This window comes from Sipha flava, unplaced genomic scaffold (assembly GCF_003268045.1).
Source record: "Sipha flava isolate LNK unplaced genomic scaffold, YSA_version1 314_pilon_pilon, whole genome shotgun sequence".
Taxonomy (NCBI): Eukaryota; Metazoa; Arthropoda; class Insecta; order Hemiptera; family Aphididae; genus Sipha; species Sipha flava.
The window spans coordinates 249,575-272,546 of NW_020272994.1; the positions used below are offsets into that span (position 1 = coordinate 249,575).

At 30.1% G+C, this 22,972-nt stretch overlaps 2 protein-coding genes across 2 annotated transcripts; one reads left to right on the top strand and one right to left on the bottom strand.

The window, feature by feature from the left end:
* The first annotated feature begins 3,604 nt into the window (after nt 1–3,604).
* LOC112686522 lies at nt 3,605–5,657 on the top strand. The gene is made up of 3 exons (XM_025558860.1): nt 3,605–4,239; nt 4,606–4,898; nt 5,297–5,657. Exons 1-3 carry the CDS (start codon nt 4,020–4,022, stop codon nt 5,363–5,365), a joined length of 582 nt encoding a protein of 193 aa, XP_025414645.1. The 5' UTR covers nt 3,605–4,019; the 3' UTR covers nt 5,366–5,657.
* Nucleotides 5,658–10,170: 4,513 nt separating this feature from the next.
* On the bottom strand, nt 10,171–14,214 carry LOC112686547. The gene is made up of 2 exons (XM_025558896.1): nt 13,031–14,214; nt 10,171–11,029 (listed from the first exon to the last, which is right to left on the bottom strand). Exons 1-2 carry the CDS (start codon nt 13,434–13,436, stop codon nt 10,497–10,499), a joined length of 939 nt encoding a protein of 312 aa, XP_025414681.1. The 5' UTR covers nt 13,437–14,214; the 3' UTR covers nt 10,171–10,496.
* Nucleotides 14,215–22,972: the final 8,758 nt, after the last annotated feature.

Below are 22,972 nucleotides of genomic sequence, written 5' to 3' on the forward strand. Positions count from 1 at the left end.
CAATTTATAAAACGTATTATAAAGGTTATTAAATTATTTTTTTTAGTATAGATTTTTTTTAAACGAGTTAATCGTGGTTCTACAGTAGTTTTCTTTAGTTACTTTGGTTGGTATAGTTAACTCTCTCAAATATTTAATAAACTTTCCCGAGTCAAGATCAGGTTTATTTGAAGGTCGTTTGTAAATTCTCCCGACTAATTTTCTAAACTATTTAAATTTTCCCTAGATTAGGAACTAACGGTCATGGCCAACATAATTGACCATAACACAATGGAAAATTCTAACGTAATATTGAAATCACATTTTTTATATTTGAATATAGATTTATGTAATTAATCAAACATTATTGATCAATACGACTTTTTATTCTAAGTATTATAGGGTATTAAATTATAGTTTATATTTGATCATTATGAAATATAATACTTAAGTTTCCTTCATCGCATTGTACATTATTATATATGTTGATATTACATACACAAAGTTATTATTAAATTTATATTCGTATATAACAATAAAAGTCGTAAAAAGTACAATCGTTATGTTTGTACTACTCATAAACTATTAAAAATAGTAATAGGTTGTAGATTGTAGTAATTGATAAATGGTTATAGTTAACATACTTATTTACTATTAATGTGTTATAGGACCAAATCAGTGACAGATTTAATGTTCTAACCTTCACTAAAACTCAGATCGATTGCAAATAAATAAAAAATAAAATATCACCGCCATTTACTAGAGATGTAAAAATATTTGTAATTTATATTAATATTTCTATAACAGACATGTGTATTTTAATATAGAGCTTGTTAAATTATAATATAAATGTATTATTATATCATTTTATAATGTTATGTAAAGAATAGCAGTTATATAAGAGTATCTATCTACAACTAGTACAACCTACCAAAGAAACTCCTATAAAAAAAAGTCCAAGGAGAGTTTTAATACCAATATATTATGATCTCTAGTTAAACATATATTTGACATGAGAAAGTTTACCATCAACCAATAGATTCAGGAAAGTTTACAGTAGGTTGTAAAAGTTTTTTTTTTTTTGTATTTTTAACCGGTGGATTTATACAACTATATTTTTGTGTTACATAATATTTCTTGTATTCAATTTTCAATTGGTATTATCAGGGCTGTAAAAAACATTAATCATTCTAATTACCTATAATTCATAAGACTAAATAAATGATTATACAATATACTTTTAAAAAACTTCTAGTCTAAAAAAAAAACACTAAACTACTTCAGGGAACAATAAGATGCTATGTATTATGAACCAGTTTCACGGCATTTGATTGCCGTGAAATGAGCGCGCGTCATAAGATCGAAGTCATTTGGTCGCGAGCAACTTAATCGCATAAGCAAAAAGAGCGTGAAGTAAAATATAAGAATACAATTTTAATACAATCTAGTCAAAGACCCATCATTTTAAATCAACAAAAATTAGTGTAAATATATAATCACTGATCAGTAGAATAAAATTAATATAAAAAATCTATCATTATCTATCTAGTACATGGGTATGATCAATGTATTTAATGACACTTTCCTCTTTGGTGTGAACACGACCACGGCAATTATATCTATTATATTTTATATACGGCAATTATATATTATTTTTTAAAAATAATTTTTTCATTAATAGTCTTTTATTTTCGATGTATAAAATGTTTACCTTTTTGACTTAACACATATATTAACGCCATAATATTAATTAAATCATCAATACAATTTACTTAAATTAATTTAATAATATATTCAGCACACACGTTAAATTCCAAATAGCAGAAGCGAACTGATTAATCAACACTATGAAATTGCAGTTTCAGTAGGTATCAGCGTAATATTGTTATCGCGCTCAAATAGCTAACGCTATTTATGAGCCGCGATTGAAATGCTGACGACCAAATTACCTAACGCGTGCTCATTTTACCGCGACCAAATGACGCGACACCTTATGGGAACCATTAGTCGCACGTTGAAATCCATGCATGGTTCGGAAAAAACTCGAATACTCATACGTGTTTAGGAATCAATCGCAAACGGATTTGTAAAAATACGAGTACACTTTCTCTGAACTCGTACGCAAAACGTGTGCAATACATATCCTATAGTATACCTGTACATAGAACCTATACATTCACGGTGCACGTATATGTTGTCGTCATGATGTATTGCTGCACGTCGCGATCCGTGTTTTGTAATCACAGCCCGTGGCAAATATAACCTATAGGTAGGAGGCATCCGTGTATAGTAATATGATAGACTCAACGATTTCGTACTAATCCAACGTCACTGTTATACATACCTGTATATATATATATATATATATATATATGTGTGTGTGTGTGTGTGTGTGTGTGTGTTGTGAGAAGTAGGGGATTGGCAACGAACGGCAACCGCATGAATAACATTGTCGATACTACCAATAATGTCCGTCGTTAAATAGGTGCACGCTATATACGAGTACTTACTGTAGTGTGTATATCCATAACAACTAGGTCTGCACGTTAGAGGCTAGAACTCTATCAAATCAACATTTTAAATGAGGTCTTGGGAGTTGTAGGGCGCTTCGCAAATTACAATCAAATCACATCTATGCGCTCGAATTACTAAAACGTGTAATAGAGAAATATTACGCTCTAATATTTATTAAACAATATAATGTGTATAATTTAATGTCTATATGTTATTTTGAAAACAAACATTTTTAGAATACGATCACTACAATTTTATAAATACTGTAAATTGTTCCCCGATAAACCTTCTTTATATTTAAAATAGTCAAGTTAAAAAATCTATAATGCAACATGGTTGATCTAATAAATATTTCCTTATTATTCTCGTCGGAAAAATTATTAGTAAAAAGTATTATTCTTTATACCGAATACGTCTAAATATATTACAAAACTTACAGAGCCCAGCGATGAATAATAAAAATGGATATCGAATTACCTATGCGTATGTAACTAAAGTTTTACTTCGAGCGACTCGTGTTCCTAATAAGTTTATACTTTTATAATTCGAGTTTTTTCGGAAACCATCACTTTGTTTCTTAATTTTATCTATTATTATTTGTTTCATTTAAATTGTTTCAACCGTTTTAGATACACACGCACATGGATAATACACAACATAATGGCTAAACCATCGATTTCGTATCCTATCGTTTTGTAATGTCAATAATGTACAACACTGCGGTAAAAGTCTGCAGACAAACGGATTGTTCATGATTTTCTGATGATTATTTTCTCAAATATTGTTTGTGTATGAAATAACATTAAAAACAAACGGTCAGACGTACGGACGAAAGTACTTATATTTTCGGAATACTTATACGAGTGCGTGCCCGACGTGAAAATACATTTGAAATCGGGCTTGGGAACCTTAGCGTCGTCATCCTTAGCGATGTCGGTGACACATAATACACGTATTCAAAATCACGACCAGTTTTTCCTGGAGATCCTACAGAGCGCGCGCGATCGGCACGTACCGCCGTCACTTCTTCTCCTCGATACAAATACCTACGTATGGTATCAACCACGACAACCGGATGTCTAACCGTCGTACATCGCCGAACGCTTAATACGCGTCTGGATTAAACGTTGCCGGGACGTGCGCGTGTGCGTGCATCAAGCCGAATAACCCACTTACCACCGCACGATCACGTGAAAGTATTCGGTCAAGGTCCCCCTCGCTGCGCCCGCGGTACCACGGCCACGGCCGGTCAACCGGGTCGCTCTCCTCCGCGCCGCGTCGTCCCGTCGGTTGTTGCTGTTAATCCTCCGCTCTCGTGTTTTATATACGCGCCAGTGTACGCGTTCACAGGGCATTCGCGTCGACCGTCCACCGCGTTCGAACGTGCACAGCAGCGGACAGGCGTCGCGTACACGCTTAGCACTGGTCCCGGAGAACGATAGGCTGTCACTTGCCCACGTTCGCAGTGTTTTCCTCCATCCGGCACCCCGGTCCCGTAAGCTTACGTCCGCGGCCGTATCGCGAAAATGTTTCCTGCCCGTCTGACCCTACTGGTCGCGTGCGTCACCGCGGCCCATGCTATCTCCAGCGCCGTGCCGCCGGCCCTCGAACCAGCCGATGCGTCAACGGTCGCGATCCAACCACTGTTGTCGTCGCGAGACCTCGTGGACGGTGTGCCGCTCGACACTAGCGTCCAGGCCGGCCATAACGTCGACGCGATCAAGGACGTCGCCGTCATGCCTTCAGGTAAACAAATCAATGTCAATGACGGTCCCTATGCCCCGACAGAGGACTGCAGGACGCCGCGTGATCCGTGCGTGCGTTGGCAGTTCAACGCGCGCGCGCGATTGTCTCCGAAAGATCGTACACTTCTGGTACTTTTGGGCACGTGCTGCGTATGTGCATCCGATCGTGCGTTCGTTGAGTGTACGTCCTCGTACACATAAACACGTTGGACCTTATCGCGCATAAATAATATGAATATATGTGTGTGTGTGTGTGTGTGTGTGTGTGTGTGTGTGTGTGTGTGTGTGTGTGTTTGCTTATTGTCATGATGCTTCGACTTGTTTGCCGATTGTTAAACCGTTTTGTTTGTCATTATGTATTGTGCAGTAGACGCCGGCAAGCAGGGTCATGGACACCAACCTGTTAAAAACACCAAAAAGAAGAAGCCTCTGGGTAAACACAAGAAGAAAAAACAAACGTTTAAAGACAAGCTACTGCCTCTTCTTTTGATACCGTTCGTCATCCAAACAATGATCATACCGTTCTTCATAATGAATTTAAAACTGTTGGCCATGAAAGCAATGGCAGTTGGCAAGTTCGCCATCCTGTTGATCGCTTTCAACATGTTCCGCAGTTGGCAACAAAATGCACACAGTACTTCGATCAGTGGCTCGTCCGGGGTAATTAAAATATAATTAGTAATATATGAGCCGGGGTGGAACTAGGGAGTGGAAGACGGGGATTCATTCTCGGACGTAAAATTTTAGAGGGTGTAATTTTTGTAATTATTAACAACTAATTTGATATTTTTAACTATGTTAAATACTGATATTAGGTTAAAACTCATTAAGTAAGATTATACATTAATTATTAGAAAAAAATTCTCAAGAAGAGTATTTGATTATTGGTCTATGATAGGGCGTAATTTTACATTTTCCCCGGACGTGAAAATTCCTAGTTCCACCTCTGTATACGACTAAATCATATTAATAATATGTGTTTGAAAATATTGATTTTTTTTGTCTCGAGATTTTCTGTACGTTATCCTATCAGTTGTAATTTTAAATTCGTGTTTTAGGCACTCATGGCTCAAAACTACGGCTACACTGGTGTTCCGGAATTCGGAGCATTATTCAATGGTCGCTAATATCTACAGTTATAACGCGATGAACAACCCTTTTAATTTTTGACGAAATGCTCTTAGCACATAACTGTTGTAGTGCGGCAGCAACATAAGACTATTTACGAACAAAATCATAAATTTTGTATTACATATAAGTTAAGGTATATTTATCGTGTAAGGTACATTACCTGTATTATAAATATAGTAGAGTCTTGCTTATCCGGGCATCGTTAATCTGAACATCCGGTTAATACGAACCGACGTAAAAAAAAAAAAAATTCTATATTTCATATACAAGTATACCGTAATTTAAATTCTACACGTATGTACAATATTTATATATGTTAGCATTGAAAAATTAAAAAATACATAATATAGTATTGAGACTGTCAGTCATTTTTATTAGACACATTTTTTTTTACCTATATGAACCTCATTTTATAACTATTTTAAATAACATTCTGATTAATCTGGATTTTTGATAATCTGGTTAGAGCCCGGTCCCATCAAGTCCGGATCATCAAGACTCTACTCTTACTCTTACTATTATTATATTTTTATATCTTTGACTAAGCATTTTACAGTATTAAATTATTTAAGTATAAAAATAAGTTTAACTAAGTAGGCATTAGATTTAAATGATATTTTAATGTGCCTTAATAAATTTATTACCTAATTTATTATACTTGTCATTGTATATATATTTTACACTTTGAATATATACCACATAATTATCAGTGTACAATATTATATATATAATATATAGTTATAAGAAAACATTGAATATATTTTTAAACTTTTTTAGTATAATTTATCAAACTAAAGTACAAATTGATAAACAAATGTTATTTGACAATTTTTTCAGTAATTTTGTAGTTTTGTTGAAATATATATTTGCTACACAAATAAATTTTAAAATGTATTTATATAATTATGTATTGAAGTACAGTAAATAATCTAATAAAAAGAAAATAAATGATTTATTATTGACAAAATTAATAAATATACTTATATTTGAATAAAGAATAGAAAACAGATAGATAATCGCAAATAATATGATTATAATTATGGTTATCCTTAATCATAACTGTCATGCACACGCACATGAATGTGCCAGTTATACGAAAGCCAGTGACATAGTTGCACATAGCAAAAAACCCCCTACCCAAATGATATGAAAATATTTAATATACAATAAGTAAAAAATTTTAGAATAAATTAACATAATTTATATTTTTAAGATAATTGGTAAATCATTATTAACAAATTAAAGTTATACATGAAAGTTTAATTATACCTTACAATAAAATATTATTTTAAAGGAATTAATAACGTATTAATGCCTATTATTGTATTACTACTGTTGATTGTTAATTTTGTATTCTCATAAAAGCAAATCTTTTCAGGTCATAAAAACATAAAATTACTTTTATTTTATCATTATTATTTATATAAATTATAGTAATTATTATTACTATTATTAACTTGACAAAGTTGCATTACTTAGATATACATTTATTCAGTTTTTCCTACACATAAGAGAATTATATTTATGAAGTATTTCTTAGGTCTAAATTATTATTTAACTAAATATTTCATTAGATTTTTGGTATAACTAATTAAAAGTTTGATCAAAGACTATAAAAAGAATGAAAACATCATTATTTAATCAACTAATATTACTTTCGCTTCATTTATTCAGAATCTAAAACGAAAATATTATTGTGTGCGTTAGTAATTAAAAATATTATATTTATATTTTATTATGCATTAAAAAAAAAGCTTTTGTTATGTGACCATTAAATCATTAAACAGTGAAGAATACATTTACTAGAATATTTACTGATGAGTTTCATAGTGTTATCTGAAAATAACGACTTCATTTTTATCTATATTATTTTGAATTTGTTTTTATTTAACATGTGACATTTATTATTATAAACGTTTGAATTATATTTTCAACGATAATTACAACGATGATGTTTGAAATATAATCAGATAATCAGTTTAAGTCATAATAACAAAATAATTATAAAAGTGATATCAAATGGAAAAGTTTATAACATAATAAATAATAGGCAAACAGACAAGTTATATTGTTTTTTTCTAATTTACAATTAATGAAATAAATTATTGATACAATGTATCGATGCTACAATACAATAATCAACAATATTATTGACATTCAATTTAACTACTTTCAACAGATGTCATTAGCTCTATGATTTTACTATATATGTAACCTATAATCTTTAATGCATTCTTTTACCAATTGCGAAAAATACACTCAATAATATATTGTTGTTACTTTCTAAATCTTAAACAGAACAATGTAGTTACCTATATTATGATTTCTTACTATTGATTATGTAAACGTATTTTCTATTATTTATAAAATAATTTTTCCTATGTATTGTATTTATTGAAAATTAAATGAATATAGAGGATTCGTATGTGGACTTAAGATACTACTATTGATTTTATAATATACAGATACGCAGTGTTTGGAAAGAACATTGTTTGTGAATGCACGTTCAAGCGTTCACGTTCATATTTTGTGGATAACCCTTGCTTTTTTCGAATAGAACGTGAACGTGAACTACGTTTATATTTTTATTGAATTATACGATTTTTACGGTGTTCAAAATTATTTAGCATTTTAAAAATATATTTTTAAATAATAAATATTGATTATAGTATGTTTAAGTATAGGTTTTAAATATAAAATTAAATATACCGAATACATTTTCTAAAGGTTTCGCATAAACAGAATGATAGGCGATTCATAAATATAAAACAAAAAAATTTTAATCAACGGCCCAATGAATATGCGTTTATTTTTTCATAGAACTCGGACGTGAACGTATCAAATTTAAAAAGAATTAATATGAATGAGAACGAGTTCTTAACTAAACGAGTTCTCATTTTAGATTCCGGACACTGCAGATACGCTATCATTAGAGTTCGGAACTTAATGCACTTAAAAAGTACTAAATATGCATGCACTTATGCGCTTAAAAAACTACAAATATGCTATGCTCTAAAAATATGCACTTATATTTTACTTTTGTACACAAAATGTTCGTTTGCACAAATATTTTATAAAATTATAAGTATAGAAAAAGCAAAGTAATAAAAATAATTCTGATTTGTAATTTTAAATCATAATTTAAAAAAAAATAATAATAATAAATAAGCATTAAAAATGTTTCTTAAATAAAAAAAAATTCCCTGGAAGAATGTTCAATAATCATTGACTTATTTTCCTAGAAAAATATTTATAGAAAGTCATCGTATTTCGATAGCAGCTGTTCCTATTTGATAATTGTATAATATTTTATTTTAGATAAAGCTAGCTATAGTTATAATTTATAAATACATATATATTATTTAATCGATAGGGGAAAACATTGTTTATAATGTCGAATGAAAATTTAAAAAATTCGATACAAGAATATCACGAAAGTTCTCTTAGTATGAATATATTTTATTTTTTTATTTTTGAATTTTCATACTGAATCTTCAAAAATTATAAAATATGCTCTAAAAAATTGAAAAATTAAGAAATATGCTCTAAAATCTAAAAATTACTAAATATGCAAAAATATGCACTATAAACTTTTGATATGTTTTTCGTAGTGTCTTAGAATGAATTTCTAGCTCATTTAGCAATAAATCCTATGATGCAAAAAAAAACATGCAAGAGCAATAACTTTCGAGCCCTAGCTATCATATAGTTTAAATCAGTAGCTTCTACATGGACGCAACCACTAGATGTTGCAATAATCATTTGTATTTAACTTGATACGTCATGTTTTCGATGATAGAAACACTATTCACTTAATTTTGTTTTATATTGTTTTTTTTTTATCTATTTTTGAAAACTTGATATTAACAAATTGAATGCAAACGACAATATGATGGCATATCAGTATGTTATAAGCATAATTTTAAGTATTTTAAATATTTTTTCAACCATATATTTGTTCATAATTCAACCAATTTTCTTTATGTAACAACAATATAATAACAAAAATTAATCAATTATCTAATTTTGAAATTCTAGTAATTTATTATATTTTATAATAATAGTATGCTTTTCTCATTTATAATTAAAATTGTAAGTAGTTTGTAGCTTGTGTTCAAGTAATATTAAATCCAGTAATACCTACATAATTTTACAATGTTTAACTAAAATAATTGCTAAACAACTATTTTATTCAAAAATCCCAAGATATTTGTTATTTTTATGAATTACAAATGATTTTATGTTACAACAATATATAAAACTGGAATAAACAAGAGGTTATAAAGCAACTTATTATTGTTATAAAACTATATTTATTAAAAATTACATTTTTCAATTCTTTATGGCATTTAAAATATTTGGCATGAACTTTATTTACACAAGTTTGTTCCTAAAAATACAACAAGGTAAATTTAGATTTAGGAACTCTTACGTACCACAAAATTAGAACTCAGATATAATATATATACTTTTTAGGTAATACATATTTAGTTACATTAAAAAAAAAATACAGATACATATGTACTTAAAATTGAATCATTGTTGGAAATAAATATAAAATGTTTTGACGAAAAAAGTGATCGCATTACGTATTAATTATAAATACAAGTAAACTACTGAAAAAGTGTAAGTTCACAAACCGTGAACATTATATTATTATAAAATATATTAATACATATTTCATTATGTTTTTCTGTTAGAATATTGATTTAATAAACCAAATATACCAAATATAAATTATGATAAAATGTCAAGCTTAAAACGTACTATAAGTGTTATTGTAAAACATAACAAAAATATCTAAGAGTACCTAACTCAAACTATTATATTCTGCTGTACAATAATCATAAATATTTGTTTATATGTATACAAGTAAAATTATTAAATTAAAAGGAGCAAATTGTCATGGTTTAACATCTTTAGGTATAATAGAGTGGGGTCGTGGTAATTCGAATTTTGATAACTCTATACCATCTCTAAAACTCCAATCACTATTTAGGTCCCTTGATAAGAAAAATAATACAGAAAATGTTACGTATCGTAACGTAAATTTTTCTAAATAACTCAAATGTTAGTCACTCCCTTTTCGGGCCAGCGTTATCACGACTCGACCGTACACCATATTATTTACCCTAACCACCGGTGATAGGCACTGGCGGTTGTGGACTCGGTGACGTCTCTGTCGCTAAACCTATGGTTATTGCGATAGTAGTGGTTCATTGCAGCATCGTAATATTCATCGTTGGCGCGATTCCAATAGGGCCCGTTGTTGTCGTCCGCGGTGCGGTCGTATCCGTCGTACGGTGGCTGGCTCCTCAACACCACGTCGGACGGCAATGTTGGACCTCCGGGCGCGGTGTGCACGTGCACGTGTATGTTTTTGTCCTGCAGTTGTTGGTGCTGCACCACAGAGGAACGGTCGAAAGGATCGGGGCCGGACCACGGGGACATCGCGTACGAGGCGGCGTAATGATTGTGCTTGGACAGTTTTGCCACTACGCTGGTAATGGCCAACATGAGCAGTATCACACCAATAGTCACGCCTTTGAGGCTGAGCACCGTCAGACCGGTCAACAGTGTGGTGATCACTCCCAATTTATACATTACCGGTAACATGATGAGTTGCAGCCGTCGGCGTTGGAAACCAAAAGTTCGAGTGACTAAAACAAAAACGAGGTACTTATCAATTAACATTGCGGTCGATCAAACTGCGACGAAAATTCGTCTAGAGTATTTTTTTTTTTATTTGTTTTAATTTTTTCTCGTTAAACCTAAAGTCAACGTGTGTTCCGTGCAATTAAGGATTTGAGAAATTATATACATACGAATCTACTTAAATCTAAAATGTTGTGATATAAAAATTATCAACAATATTAGTACTACGTCATAAGGTGACAAACATAATAATCATCAAATTATAATTATTTACAATGGTTATAATTCATGGTTACCGATTTTACCGTTACTCAAGAGTTAAAATCTAGTGTTCCTTGATATTTAACATAAAAAATTAATAAGTTCACTAAATATATGTTTTACCACGGAACAATGCTAAATATTTTAAAGAAGTCGACCAATACAGTCCCACGCCACAAAAACCTATTCCGAAAATTAGTACGTGAAAAACCAGTTTCATTTAATAACTATGTATGAATATAAAACAAATACATACACAACTATTAAAGTCTCCCATTTTTCATTATAAAATTGAATATTTTCAAAAAAATATTTAACTAGGACAATGGTATAATTAATATTCAGATAAACAAATGGATATTATATAGAACTATACAAATAAAAGCTGTGTGATCTTTACCAAATTTATAACACAAATATAAAAAATAATATGAAATATTATGAGTATTTTTAAATCGATTTGTTTACTTACATGTGACTTTCATAATTGACTCATATAAACCTAATGTCGTGGTTGACTAACAAGTAAAATTACATCATTATCAACTTTTTCTAGTATCCTTCGATTAAAAAAAGAAAATCTTAAATTGACAATCAAAAAATTCTATGAAAAAGTGTGCTATATTTATACCATTAGTATATTTTCAATTCATGGTATAGTAAAAATATAGAGTGAAAAGTAAGCTTTAGTACCAACAGGGCTAGGCAAGATACCTAAAAAAAAGTATTTAAATACAAGATACAAGATACTTAGATATTTTTAAAAATACTAGATACAAAATACAGGTAGCTGAGTTACATATAAGATACAAGATACTTTATACATTTACTAATATTTATTTATTTGTTTATTCATTTACATTAGGGACAATAAAAAAGAATATAAATATATTTATAAATTACAATTTTTATTTATTAACTTTTACATGTTTAAATTTAAAAATAATTATTTGTAGTATTATAGTAAAAGTAACCGATCATCGCACAGTCATACAGTCCAAAATACATGTTTAGCGAGATAAAATTAAACAAACATTCTGCCGATAAACTGGATTTATGTAACTTACCGATAACAAAATTTGCTCATAATAAAGATTATATTACCTGAATATAATCTTTATTATGAGCAAATATTGTATATATTTTTCATTTATCAAGTGAATGCCTTCGACGATGGTTGAATATGTACTTATTAATTACTCTAAGAACAATGAGGGGTTTATATTATAAATCCCTTCATTAAAAAAAATCTTAAATACGCATCAACAGATAATTTATTTGTATTCATCGAATTTGAAATACAACATTTATCGTATGTAGATGTGTTTAATTTAAATTTGAAATAAACAGTCAACAAAACAAATTTTTAAATTTTATAATTTGATTTCATATAAATTTGTAAAAACTTTTAATGTACTTATATGTGTACAGTTAAAATAGATATTTGATAAGCTAAATATTTACATAAAAATACTGTTTTTCTCTTGGTTAATAACCGTATTGTAATCAATAAAACGAATTTAGACGAATTAATCAATACATGAAAATTGATTCCATTTTCTTAAAAAATAACGAAAAATTTTAAGTACAAAACATGTAATAGAAATGTATACCACAAGTCATCGTTTGTGTCATAAAACAAACGGTGAGCACAACATATAATAAATACACCGCTATTACGTGTTTTGTACTATTATCGCCTTATAATGTTTCGTTATTTTTTACGTATATGTTATTATATTTACCTGTATGGTGCGAATTTTCTTTCTGCCGGGTCATATCGAACACGTATTGCTGCGTGTGATCTTTGTACATGTTGAAATCCAATCCCTGCACCGGGGAATTGTGCCATGACAATCGATGGGTGTCAAAAACGCTGTCGGCCAGATCGACGAGGCCGCTAGGTGGAGACTTGAATGCCGATCTCTTCGGGTTGGAACCGGGGGTGTTTTCGGGCAGCGCTTCCAACCAAAAGTCATCCACCAAGTGATAGTCGCGTTTTGACCCGCGTATGCGGTTCAGCGCACGGGCGATGGTCGCTGGCAATCCCTGGAACAGCCCTTCGTCCCGGACTAGGCCGGCGGTCGTCGCGGCGCGTTCCGCCGACGACGCGGCCAGCAGCAACCACGTGCAAACGGGCCACCACCGCATTTCCAGACTAGCCGTGACGGGCGTCGTCACGCATAGCACGTAGGACGGGATCGGAAGTCGGGGACGATCGGCTTTCGGCACGGGATGGGAACCGAACACGGTGCGCGGTCGGAGCAGACGGGTCGGGCGTGCGACGGATACGTGTCGACTGTGACTGCGGCCGGACCGTTGCGCGGACGACGAGCGTGTGCGCTACGACTGCGGCGCCTGGGCGGCTTTTCGGCACTCGTCAGCGTGACAAAGCGCGGTCGATTGCGATTCACCACCACGTGTTACTTACCGGGTCATCGTGTCGAGCACGTTCATTCGGCAATCGCTCTCGCGCGCGTCGTGACAACTCGCGGTCGGAATACGCGACGACAATCGTACATCCGTACGTGTCTACGATTGTCGGCGAGAGACCGTCAAATCATGCATTCCGTCCTCGTCTTCGGCCCACATAAATGAATTGATCGTTGTCGTTATTATTGTTATTTTTTTCATTGTTATTATTTATTAAACGCGCGCGGCCACGACGTGTTCACCACCGCCAACGCGGACGTTATTACGATAACTGTACACGTTCGACGGTTTGTGCGGCCGCATCGCGTTGCGCAGTGTGGGTCGCCGCTGCCGTGGTGGACGCCGGTCAACGGGATATACTCGTATGTATGCCGACGATGACGACGACGATGATTATTATTGTTACGTGCGCGCACACGCTTTCCTGCCTCGGGAATCCACGTACAAGAAGCGTTGAGGTGGACTCCGGATTCCTTGGAACTGCACGCGCCACAACAATATTATCTTCTCTTCGGTCTTCTAGAGTTTATAATTTATGTTTTTTTTTTTTTTTTGTTCCGTAAACCTGTTTTCCGACCGTCCCACTGTGCCGAGAGCGCGCACGCGTTTCGAGCGCGTACACGCGCGTGCCCGCTTCACGGCACACACGCCCGAACGCACACGTTAACTCTCCGACGCGCACGCGCGTTCAACACGAGCTGAACGGTCATCGCGTCAGCCGAAATAAAATGTCATTTTACCTATGTCAACTTACGCGTTAACGGTATAGTCCGTCGATCGTCAAACCGGCAATACCATGTACAGATACTGGTTTCTTACGGTTTACCATCGTCCTCGGGTCAAGCATAATTATTCTATTCCCTATCGCGTAGTACTTAGAATATAACTATTATCTAGATTTTCTGGTCACCCGATGTCCTGGCGCTGAGATGCACAGAAGTCGGATTTCGGCGTAAGACTTACCGCGCGTACGTGTTTCACGGAATCCGTGATTTTTGGCAAAATCGTCTTGTAACATTATAATCGTAATATTTAAACGTGTAATAACCTGTTTAACAGTTATAATCGTTGATATTACGCAATAAAAATTGTTCTTCGTCGTTCTTCTATAGTATTCCGATTACTTAAATGCAAAACCTTAGACCGATTGGTTTTCATTACGATTTTCTTTTTCACATTCCACTCGAATTTCAATGTTAACCAGTGCTGTTGAACTATAACAAGAAGAAAACCTGTACAACCGTGTATGCGGTATGTGTACACCCATAATTACGTACTTGGAATTCGTATTAAACATGGTGTCCAGATGAGATTTTATTAAATATACGTTTACATCAATAATACGATTATATACCTTTTTGAAAGTACTCCCTTAATAATTACGGTACTTACTGGTTTACCTTGAACGTTTGTAGTTGGAGATAACTTTACAAAATTCCATTGTAACTTTTTTTTTTTAGTACATATTAATATTGCCTACATAGGAAACTTAAAATACATGCCTTACATTAATGAAACTATCACATTATGTTTTCTTTAAAAAAATATAAACGTTTTAGAAAAATAAAATGTACTAGACCATATCACCGTGAACGAAAACGCCAATTAAAAATAATACAATATATATATCATTTTATAGAGCTCTTAAAATGTGTTTAACTAACGAATTCTAACGCTGTACAAAATAAAACAATATAATTAATAGAAATTTCTAATATATTCTGGATTTACAATCATTGACCACGTTAATTATTTAGAAACACATTTTTTTTAGATTCTTAAATTATTTTAATTACTAAGATTTTAATAATAGTTAAATTAAATTATATAGGGATTTATTCTGAACAAAACAATTTTAAGGAATTTAGGGACCGGAAATCTGTAGAACAGGATTGAGAATGGTCCTTACTGACCGTACCTCTTTAATATACCTCTTTAGTACCTCTTTAGTACGTCTTTTTAATAACACAATTGAGAAAATTTTTACCAACCAACTTTTATGCAACGTTGCCACATTGATTGACAATTAAAAATAGTATACTTGATATTAAATTTTAGTATAATACTAATTAATTAATAACTAATAATTCATAACGAAGAAACAATTTTCTCTAAAGATTCATACATTTTCATTAATACATTGGCACTACCATTATAATTCAAACATTTCTATTCCATCAATTCGTCTGCATTATCTTACAAATTAATATTTATAATTATTTAATAAGATAAGTTCTTTTTCATTTTCTAATAACCCGTTTTTTGAAGTTTTTCATTTCAAATACTGCGCACATTACGTAATTACCGCTATTCACCAAACAACTAAATTTGAATTATCCACAAATTACGATTATAGACAATATTAAAAATGATATGCCGTGATATCGTATTTAATATCTCTATTGATAAAAATTAAGTTAAACGACTATTTCACTCGATAAAACGTTCTCAATCATTTTAACACTGTCGGGAATAATATGAAATGGCTATTCAGGATTCCCTATGTAAGATAAAACAACGTATTATAATACATTTTATTCAATCCATTAACTCTAAGATTATCATCTATTTGACATCGTGGAACTTATATTATTAAGTGGACTTTGCGTCAATCTTACACTACATTGGTGTAGCATAAGGCAAAAAATGTAACAACCCATCCATATCAGAATACTGAGAGTTAACGACCATATTTTTTACCTTATAGAAAATAAAACAGTAAAATAAATAAGAATCACTTGCGCTAATTTTTTCGTTTTTCATATTCCATAGTAAATAAACGAATAATAAATTAGTAATATTTATACTAAAAATTATTGCAAGTCGTAACTATAAAGATTCTTACTTCAATCCATAATTTTAAATTTCAATTATATTTTCATGGCATTTTTATGTAGACATAATTCGAGCATTATCGGTGACCCCAGGCTTTAGTCTCGCTTTTTATTGTTGGTATATAATATTACGTAATACCATTAGGCGTTTGGCTCTTTTTTAAATATATTAAAATACACGCTGCTTTCATTCTATTCAAAAAATTAGGATTTGATTCGTTTATATTTTTAATTGAGTACTATTACAGTATTAAATTCATATAGCTAGTATATTTTATAATACAAATATTACAAATATCACGAAATCAAGTTTTTAACAATATTAAAATAATTTAGTGATATCTTTGAAACACTCTAGATCCTAGTAAAACAAACAGTTTTTAGATGTACATTATAATAATTAATTATTAAAATATATACATATTTACATTAATACATTATACTATTACAGATTAATATAATGTGTAGAACTTTATTTTTTAAATATACGAGTACAATGTACATACGCCTTTATACAGTAAAGCGTATTTTATCTAATATTTTATCATAAAATACATATATACATAAATTATTTTACGATGTTTGTGGTTAACTGTAATATCATAGAATTGTAATGAACGAGATGACGTTTTTATGACTAATAAACTATATGTGTGTCAGTGAAAATCACCTAGTCTCAAGTCATAATAGTGACATATCAGCAAAGGAAATGAAATGGTGGATCTTAAATTTAATACAATATTATTAATATTATTATTCAAAATGCAATAATATTTAAAATGTAGTTAATCATTTTTAAAACTGAATATGTTTCATTTCATAGTAAATTAATGTATTTATTTTCTACACATCTAAATTTTGTATAGCATTTACGAGTTTTTGCCTGTAGCTATTGACCGATAATATACATACTTAAGTTTCAATCATAATTTATCAATTTATGTCATCATTACATTTAGTATATGGTGCGATGATGAGCGAAAATATCACTACAGTATACTAACTGAATTCTTTAGATATTTTCTTTGCATATTGATATACTACTAAACTTATACTAATTACATTTAGTCTCTATGTATTTCATTACTCATACAGTAACTATTAATCTTATTCAATAATTATGAACATACGTCATAGTATCACACTGACCTTATTTTTTATAGACTTATGACCATTAATAAAACAATGATATGTTAAGTCTAACACACATAATATTCAATATGTTATGTTTTCCAATCAGAAGATGTATAGGTACATTAGATATCTTTATGTTTTATATGCCCCTCCCGTTATGTTAACATTAGCTTAATGCATACTAGTTGAAGCGCTAAAAGTCAGAGACACTAAACGTATATTAATAATTTTTTTTCTATTAGTAGGTATACTATTAAATCAATTTAAATGTAATTAAAAGTAATAACTAATTTTATGATTCCATGGTAAATTTTTAATCACAGTATAATTATTTACGAAAACGTAATTTTTTGAGGTAAAAGTTAATGTCCTTATTTCTTTCATCCAATATGATATTATTAATATTTTTTCTCAAGACTATAACGATGAAGACAATTTTTAAAATAATTACAATACAGGAAGATAAATTATAATAGATACATACATTTATTTATTTAACTATGATTATAGTGAAACAATTTGACTGAAATGTATTTGTTTTAGTCAAAGTCGATTACAATTACTTGTATTAACTAGGGTGACCATAAAAATAAAATAAAAATACAGGATACTTAAGTTACTTAATCAAATATATTAATATAAAAAAAACAAATCAAATGTATGCTGTATAATAGTTTTTAAATACAAATAAAATATTAATAAGTATAATATGTACACAAAAATCCAAAAAAAAATATTTTGATGACGAATATAATAATATTAATAACATTTTGTACGTTATCGTTATACCATTAGTATTTATAATCATTGGTTTAACAGGTCATAATTTTTCATGAATTCGATCGGAAAACACAGTCGTTAAAATAAAAATAGATTTTATTTCATAAAGATAAATTATATCTCAAAACCATTTTATAGAACTTCCAAGGAGGTCACAGAGGTCAAAGTATTTTTTCATATAAATCTATATATTGCGATGAGTCTTAGAACCCTATGCGGCCTAGAAATATACTTTAATTATAGGGTCTGAAGACCCTACAAAGCCTGACAGTAAAATATGACAATTTTACCTGACAGTCAACTTGTTAACGTTGTCGATAATGATGTGACATTATTAGTTCTCTATTTTCTACCCGCAGCAATTATAATAATTTATTGTCAAGACAAGAATCTAAAAATATGCTGATAAGTATAGATTTAAAATATATTCTATTGAATATTGTGATACAAAAATATCGTAGAATAAAAAGAAAAATAAAAATTATAAATTAACAATAAAGAAAAAAACGGGATTAATACGGGACCTACTTGAAAACACGGGACAAAATGCGTCCCGTATAACTTTTGTCGGGACAACGGGACACAAAGTGGAAAAACGGGACAGTCCCGTATAATACGGGACGTATGGTCACCCTAGTATTAACATTTAAAAGTTATATAAAGTCTCTATTATAATTTTAATGTAATTTCTTGGTAGTACTTATTAATTAATACATTGAAAAAAAATTTTCTGTTGTATATTTTTACTGGTTTTAACGCTAATTGAAGCATAGAATTTCTCAATTAGATTGTTATAATTTATAACAAGAGCCCAAATTTATATCCATTTAAAAATTTTAAAATATGATGCAATTATGCAATTATATGCATTATGTTACACTTTATAAAATTTGTTTTTTTTTAAAAATAACCACAATTTATACCAAATATAAATTCTAAATATTTTATCAAAAACAAAAAAAATGATAATATCCACTGCTTTATATTTCAAATCATTTACATTAATCTAAAACTTTAAGGAAACTTAAAAACAAGAATACAAATAAAATAAAAACTAAAAATAAATATTTTTTGTATTTTATTAATATTTTAGATCATTTGAAGTTACCTACGCTCAAAAAACGAATAGAAAACTTAAAAAAAAATACAAAAAAATTTAATTCATTAAAATCCCTTTAAATATGTATGTTATATGCAACAACCCTCGAAATATGCAAAGTATGCAAAATAAAATTTGGTGTTTAAATTCGGTGTGATATGAATCGTAGATATTTTAAACCTCCATAGATGTGTATACACTTAGTACAAACATGCAAATTCATATAAATCTGGGCTCTATTTATAACTAAATAGTACGTATTTTAAAAATTAAAAGAATTTCTTACAAAATGATTATTATATTTTAATACTTTAGAAAAATGTTATAAATATTAAAAATATACTATAAAAATGTTTAATATTTTTCTGATCAGCTGTAAACGCTATCTTATATCGTATACTCAGTCATATACACTGTTATAATATGTATAACATTTTTTTTCCCTACAAGTATTTATACAGAATTCAATTCATAAATGTAGCTCAGCGTATGAGGTGTTTTGAAATTAAAATATGATTATTGTCTTATAATATTTTTATTGTGTTTATTTTAAAATAGTAGAGATTATTTATTTTAAAACTTAGGATTCATGACCGTCGAATTATTGTATAATACGTTTTTACCCAATTATCGTAGTTTTGAACAATTTTATTTTTTTGGATTCTAATATTTATAATTCTAAAATCAACCGAAAATGTGTGCTGCATGTATATTCGTGTATATATTGGATAAGTAAAAAAACAATAAAAATTAAACTAAGTCACCAATTTTAAGCTAGATCCATCACTACTCTACTTTTTATCAAAATTGTTATGAATTGAACAACGGCAGACGTACTTATAAGTATAAAATATGAGTAAGGGAAACACTAAATGAAATAAAAAGTTTTAGCCCATGTGACAGGAAATTACGTTTTAAGTATCTTAATTTTTAAATTTATTAATCATCTTGAACTAGAACTACAAAAAATTATTTGTGGAAAAAAAATATTTTTCCCAAAAAAGAATAGTGCTTAAAGTACAGTAAAAAAGAGCTAGATTTTTTTTTTTGCTACAATTTTATAAATTTTTTAGAACTAAAAGTATAACATAAAATAAGACTAGAAAAAAGTAAATATATATGTGAAACTGGATTTCTTGTTATGTGGGCATGCACAATTGTCCATTATGTTATGATTTTATTATTTAGCTACAGAATTGACATTAATTGATTGGTAGAATTCGCTAGTACAAATTGTTTAGGAATATGTATCTATGTATTAGAATGAAATAAGAGTGAAATATTTAAAATTAAAAATCACAAAATAGATATAATTAAAATCGATGAATCTTAAAAAAATAATTATGATAAATAAATTAGTATTTTAAGAAGGAATGAATATTTTTATAGAAGTATTTTAAACAAAATTTAAGTTTAAATTGTTTAGATTTTAATTTTGCCAAGCACATAAGATTTTAATCAAAGTAAATATCAAATAATTATTAAATATCTTAAATAAAAATAAAAAAATTAAATAACGAATTTTTTTAATTGAGTTATAAAATCATTAATAAAATATAATTAATGTTATATCAGTTGTAATAAAGTTATTAAAACATTTATTCATAACTATTCATATTATTATATTACATTTATTATTATAACTGAATGTTTAAAACATATTCATAATAATAATAATTTATCATATCATAAAATATGACTATAATATAAAGTGTGACTACTACAGGATGTGTTAACTAGGTTATACGAACAATCCATTCGAGTTGGCAATAGGCTTTTACTATTTTCACTGTACGGTTACGCATTGCTATAATTATACTCGTATAATATATATGTTATATTATAATATTTGTATGCCAATCAATAATACTGCCATGTTTTTGAGGGTAATTTTTTATTTTGTGTTAAATTTTGAAAGTGAACTGATTTCACGTAGAAATACAATGATGTTACAATTATAATTTTTTTTTTCATTAACGCTTTTTCGGGTAGGTTGTATATATGCATCTAGTTTTATGCAATGAAACATACTTTAAACGTTAAGAACTTAATAACAATGATATTTTAGTCAACTAACTGTAGAACACTTGAAAACTACAAGAAAAAATTACTTTGGATAATTTATAGGCGTGGTATATGAGGGTATTTAAATTATTTTGCGTTGAATAAAATGGTTAATAATTGTGGCAAATTTTGCTCTGCTAATAGAAGCAAAAAAAAAAAATCTCTGTAAAAAAAAATTCAACAATCAATGGAATTGATGCAATCATCGAGTCCACGAATAGCAACAAGGTATTAACGTAAACAAAACGTATCATAAGCCGGCTATACGCTGATATCGAGAAACGCTAAATTCATACAACGATAAAAAAAAAAAAAACAATGGTCTGTATTGTCTATATATATCTGTATCTATAACTATATATATATGTAACTTTAATATATAATGCCCTATCAAACAACACTTCAAGTTGAGAAATACAATTTTTTATTGCACAACCGTTTGGAAATCAACGAATAATCAACTAATTTGTACAATTCATTGATTGGGAAATAATTAGTGCTCGCACAGGCGCCAAATAAAACATAGCAAACAACCGGCCAAATAGCCACGAGGAATACAAAAATATTATATTATATTATATTAGATATGGCCAAATAGCCACGAATGCAGTGTTTTGCCCAGACACAATACGGGTGTTCGGGCGGTTAGGAATTCAGAAGCAAACGGACGTTTCGGTAGCGCCGTGAAACCGCGCCGTTCGCCCACACGAGAACAACTCGTCCTGAGCTCCTGGTACTGCATTACGTCAATATCCTCAACCGTGGCCGTCCGGGACACCGTTTTTGGCCATCGTGGGTCCCCCGGACATGAAGATTTCACCGTGGACAAGTGCCGGACAGTGGAATCGGTAGGTGGTCAAGTGTTTTTTCAACGTTCAAACAAAATAACAACACACAAAACATATAATACAATTGCACTCGATACTCGGCGCTTGTTGTTACTCGCCGTTGATACTTCTGGATTCCTGGTACAAAATTTTCTCCTAGTTATGATTTCTCTTGTTCTCCTGTTTATACCGTTACTTTTTCGTTTCATTAGACGGTTTTATTTTTTATTTTTTCGTGCGAATTGAACACCTACGTAACCGTTCCATATTACGTCAAAACATTTACTTTAAAGCTGATTACTGAAAATAGCACAACAATTAAACTTAGATTATGCATATTTTCTAAATCTCTGTTTGAAAAACATACTACGAGAATATACAGTATATATAATGTATAATATGTATTTAATATACACAATATATATACATAACTATACATACACTATATAATATATAAAACAAACATTTATGTACAGTGTAATAAACTTTATTTAGAGTACCTATATTAAGATTTAA

Coding starts and splice junctions, on each gene's coding strand:
- LOC112686547 (XM_025558896.1), bottom strand. CDS start 13,436: ATGCGGTGGTGGCCCGTTTGCACGTGGTTGCTGCTGGCCGCGTCGTCG. Junction 11,030..13,030: donor AGAAAATTCGCACCATACAG/GTAAATATAATA, acceptor TTTTTGTTTTAG/TCACTCGAACTTTTGGTTTC.
- LOC112686522 (XM_025558860.1), top strand. CDS start 4,020: ATGTTTCCTGCCCGTCTGACCCTACTGGTCGCGTGCGTCACCGCGGCC. Junction 4,240..4,605: donor CGTCGCCGTCATGCCTTCAG/GTAAACAAATCA, acceptor TGTATTGTGCAG/TAGACGCCGGCAAGCAGGGT. Junction 4,899..5,296: donor CGATCAGTGGCTCGTCCGGG/GTAATTAAAATA, acceptor TTCGTGTTTTAG/GCACTCATGGCTCAAAACTA.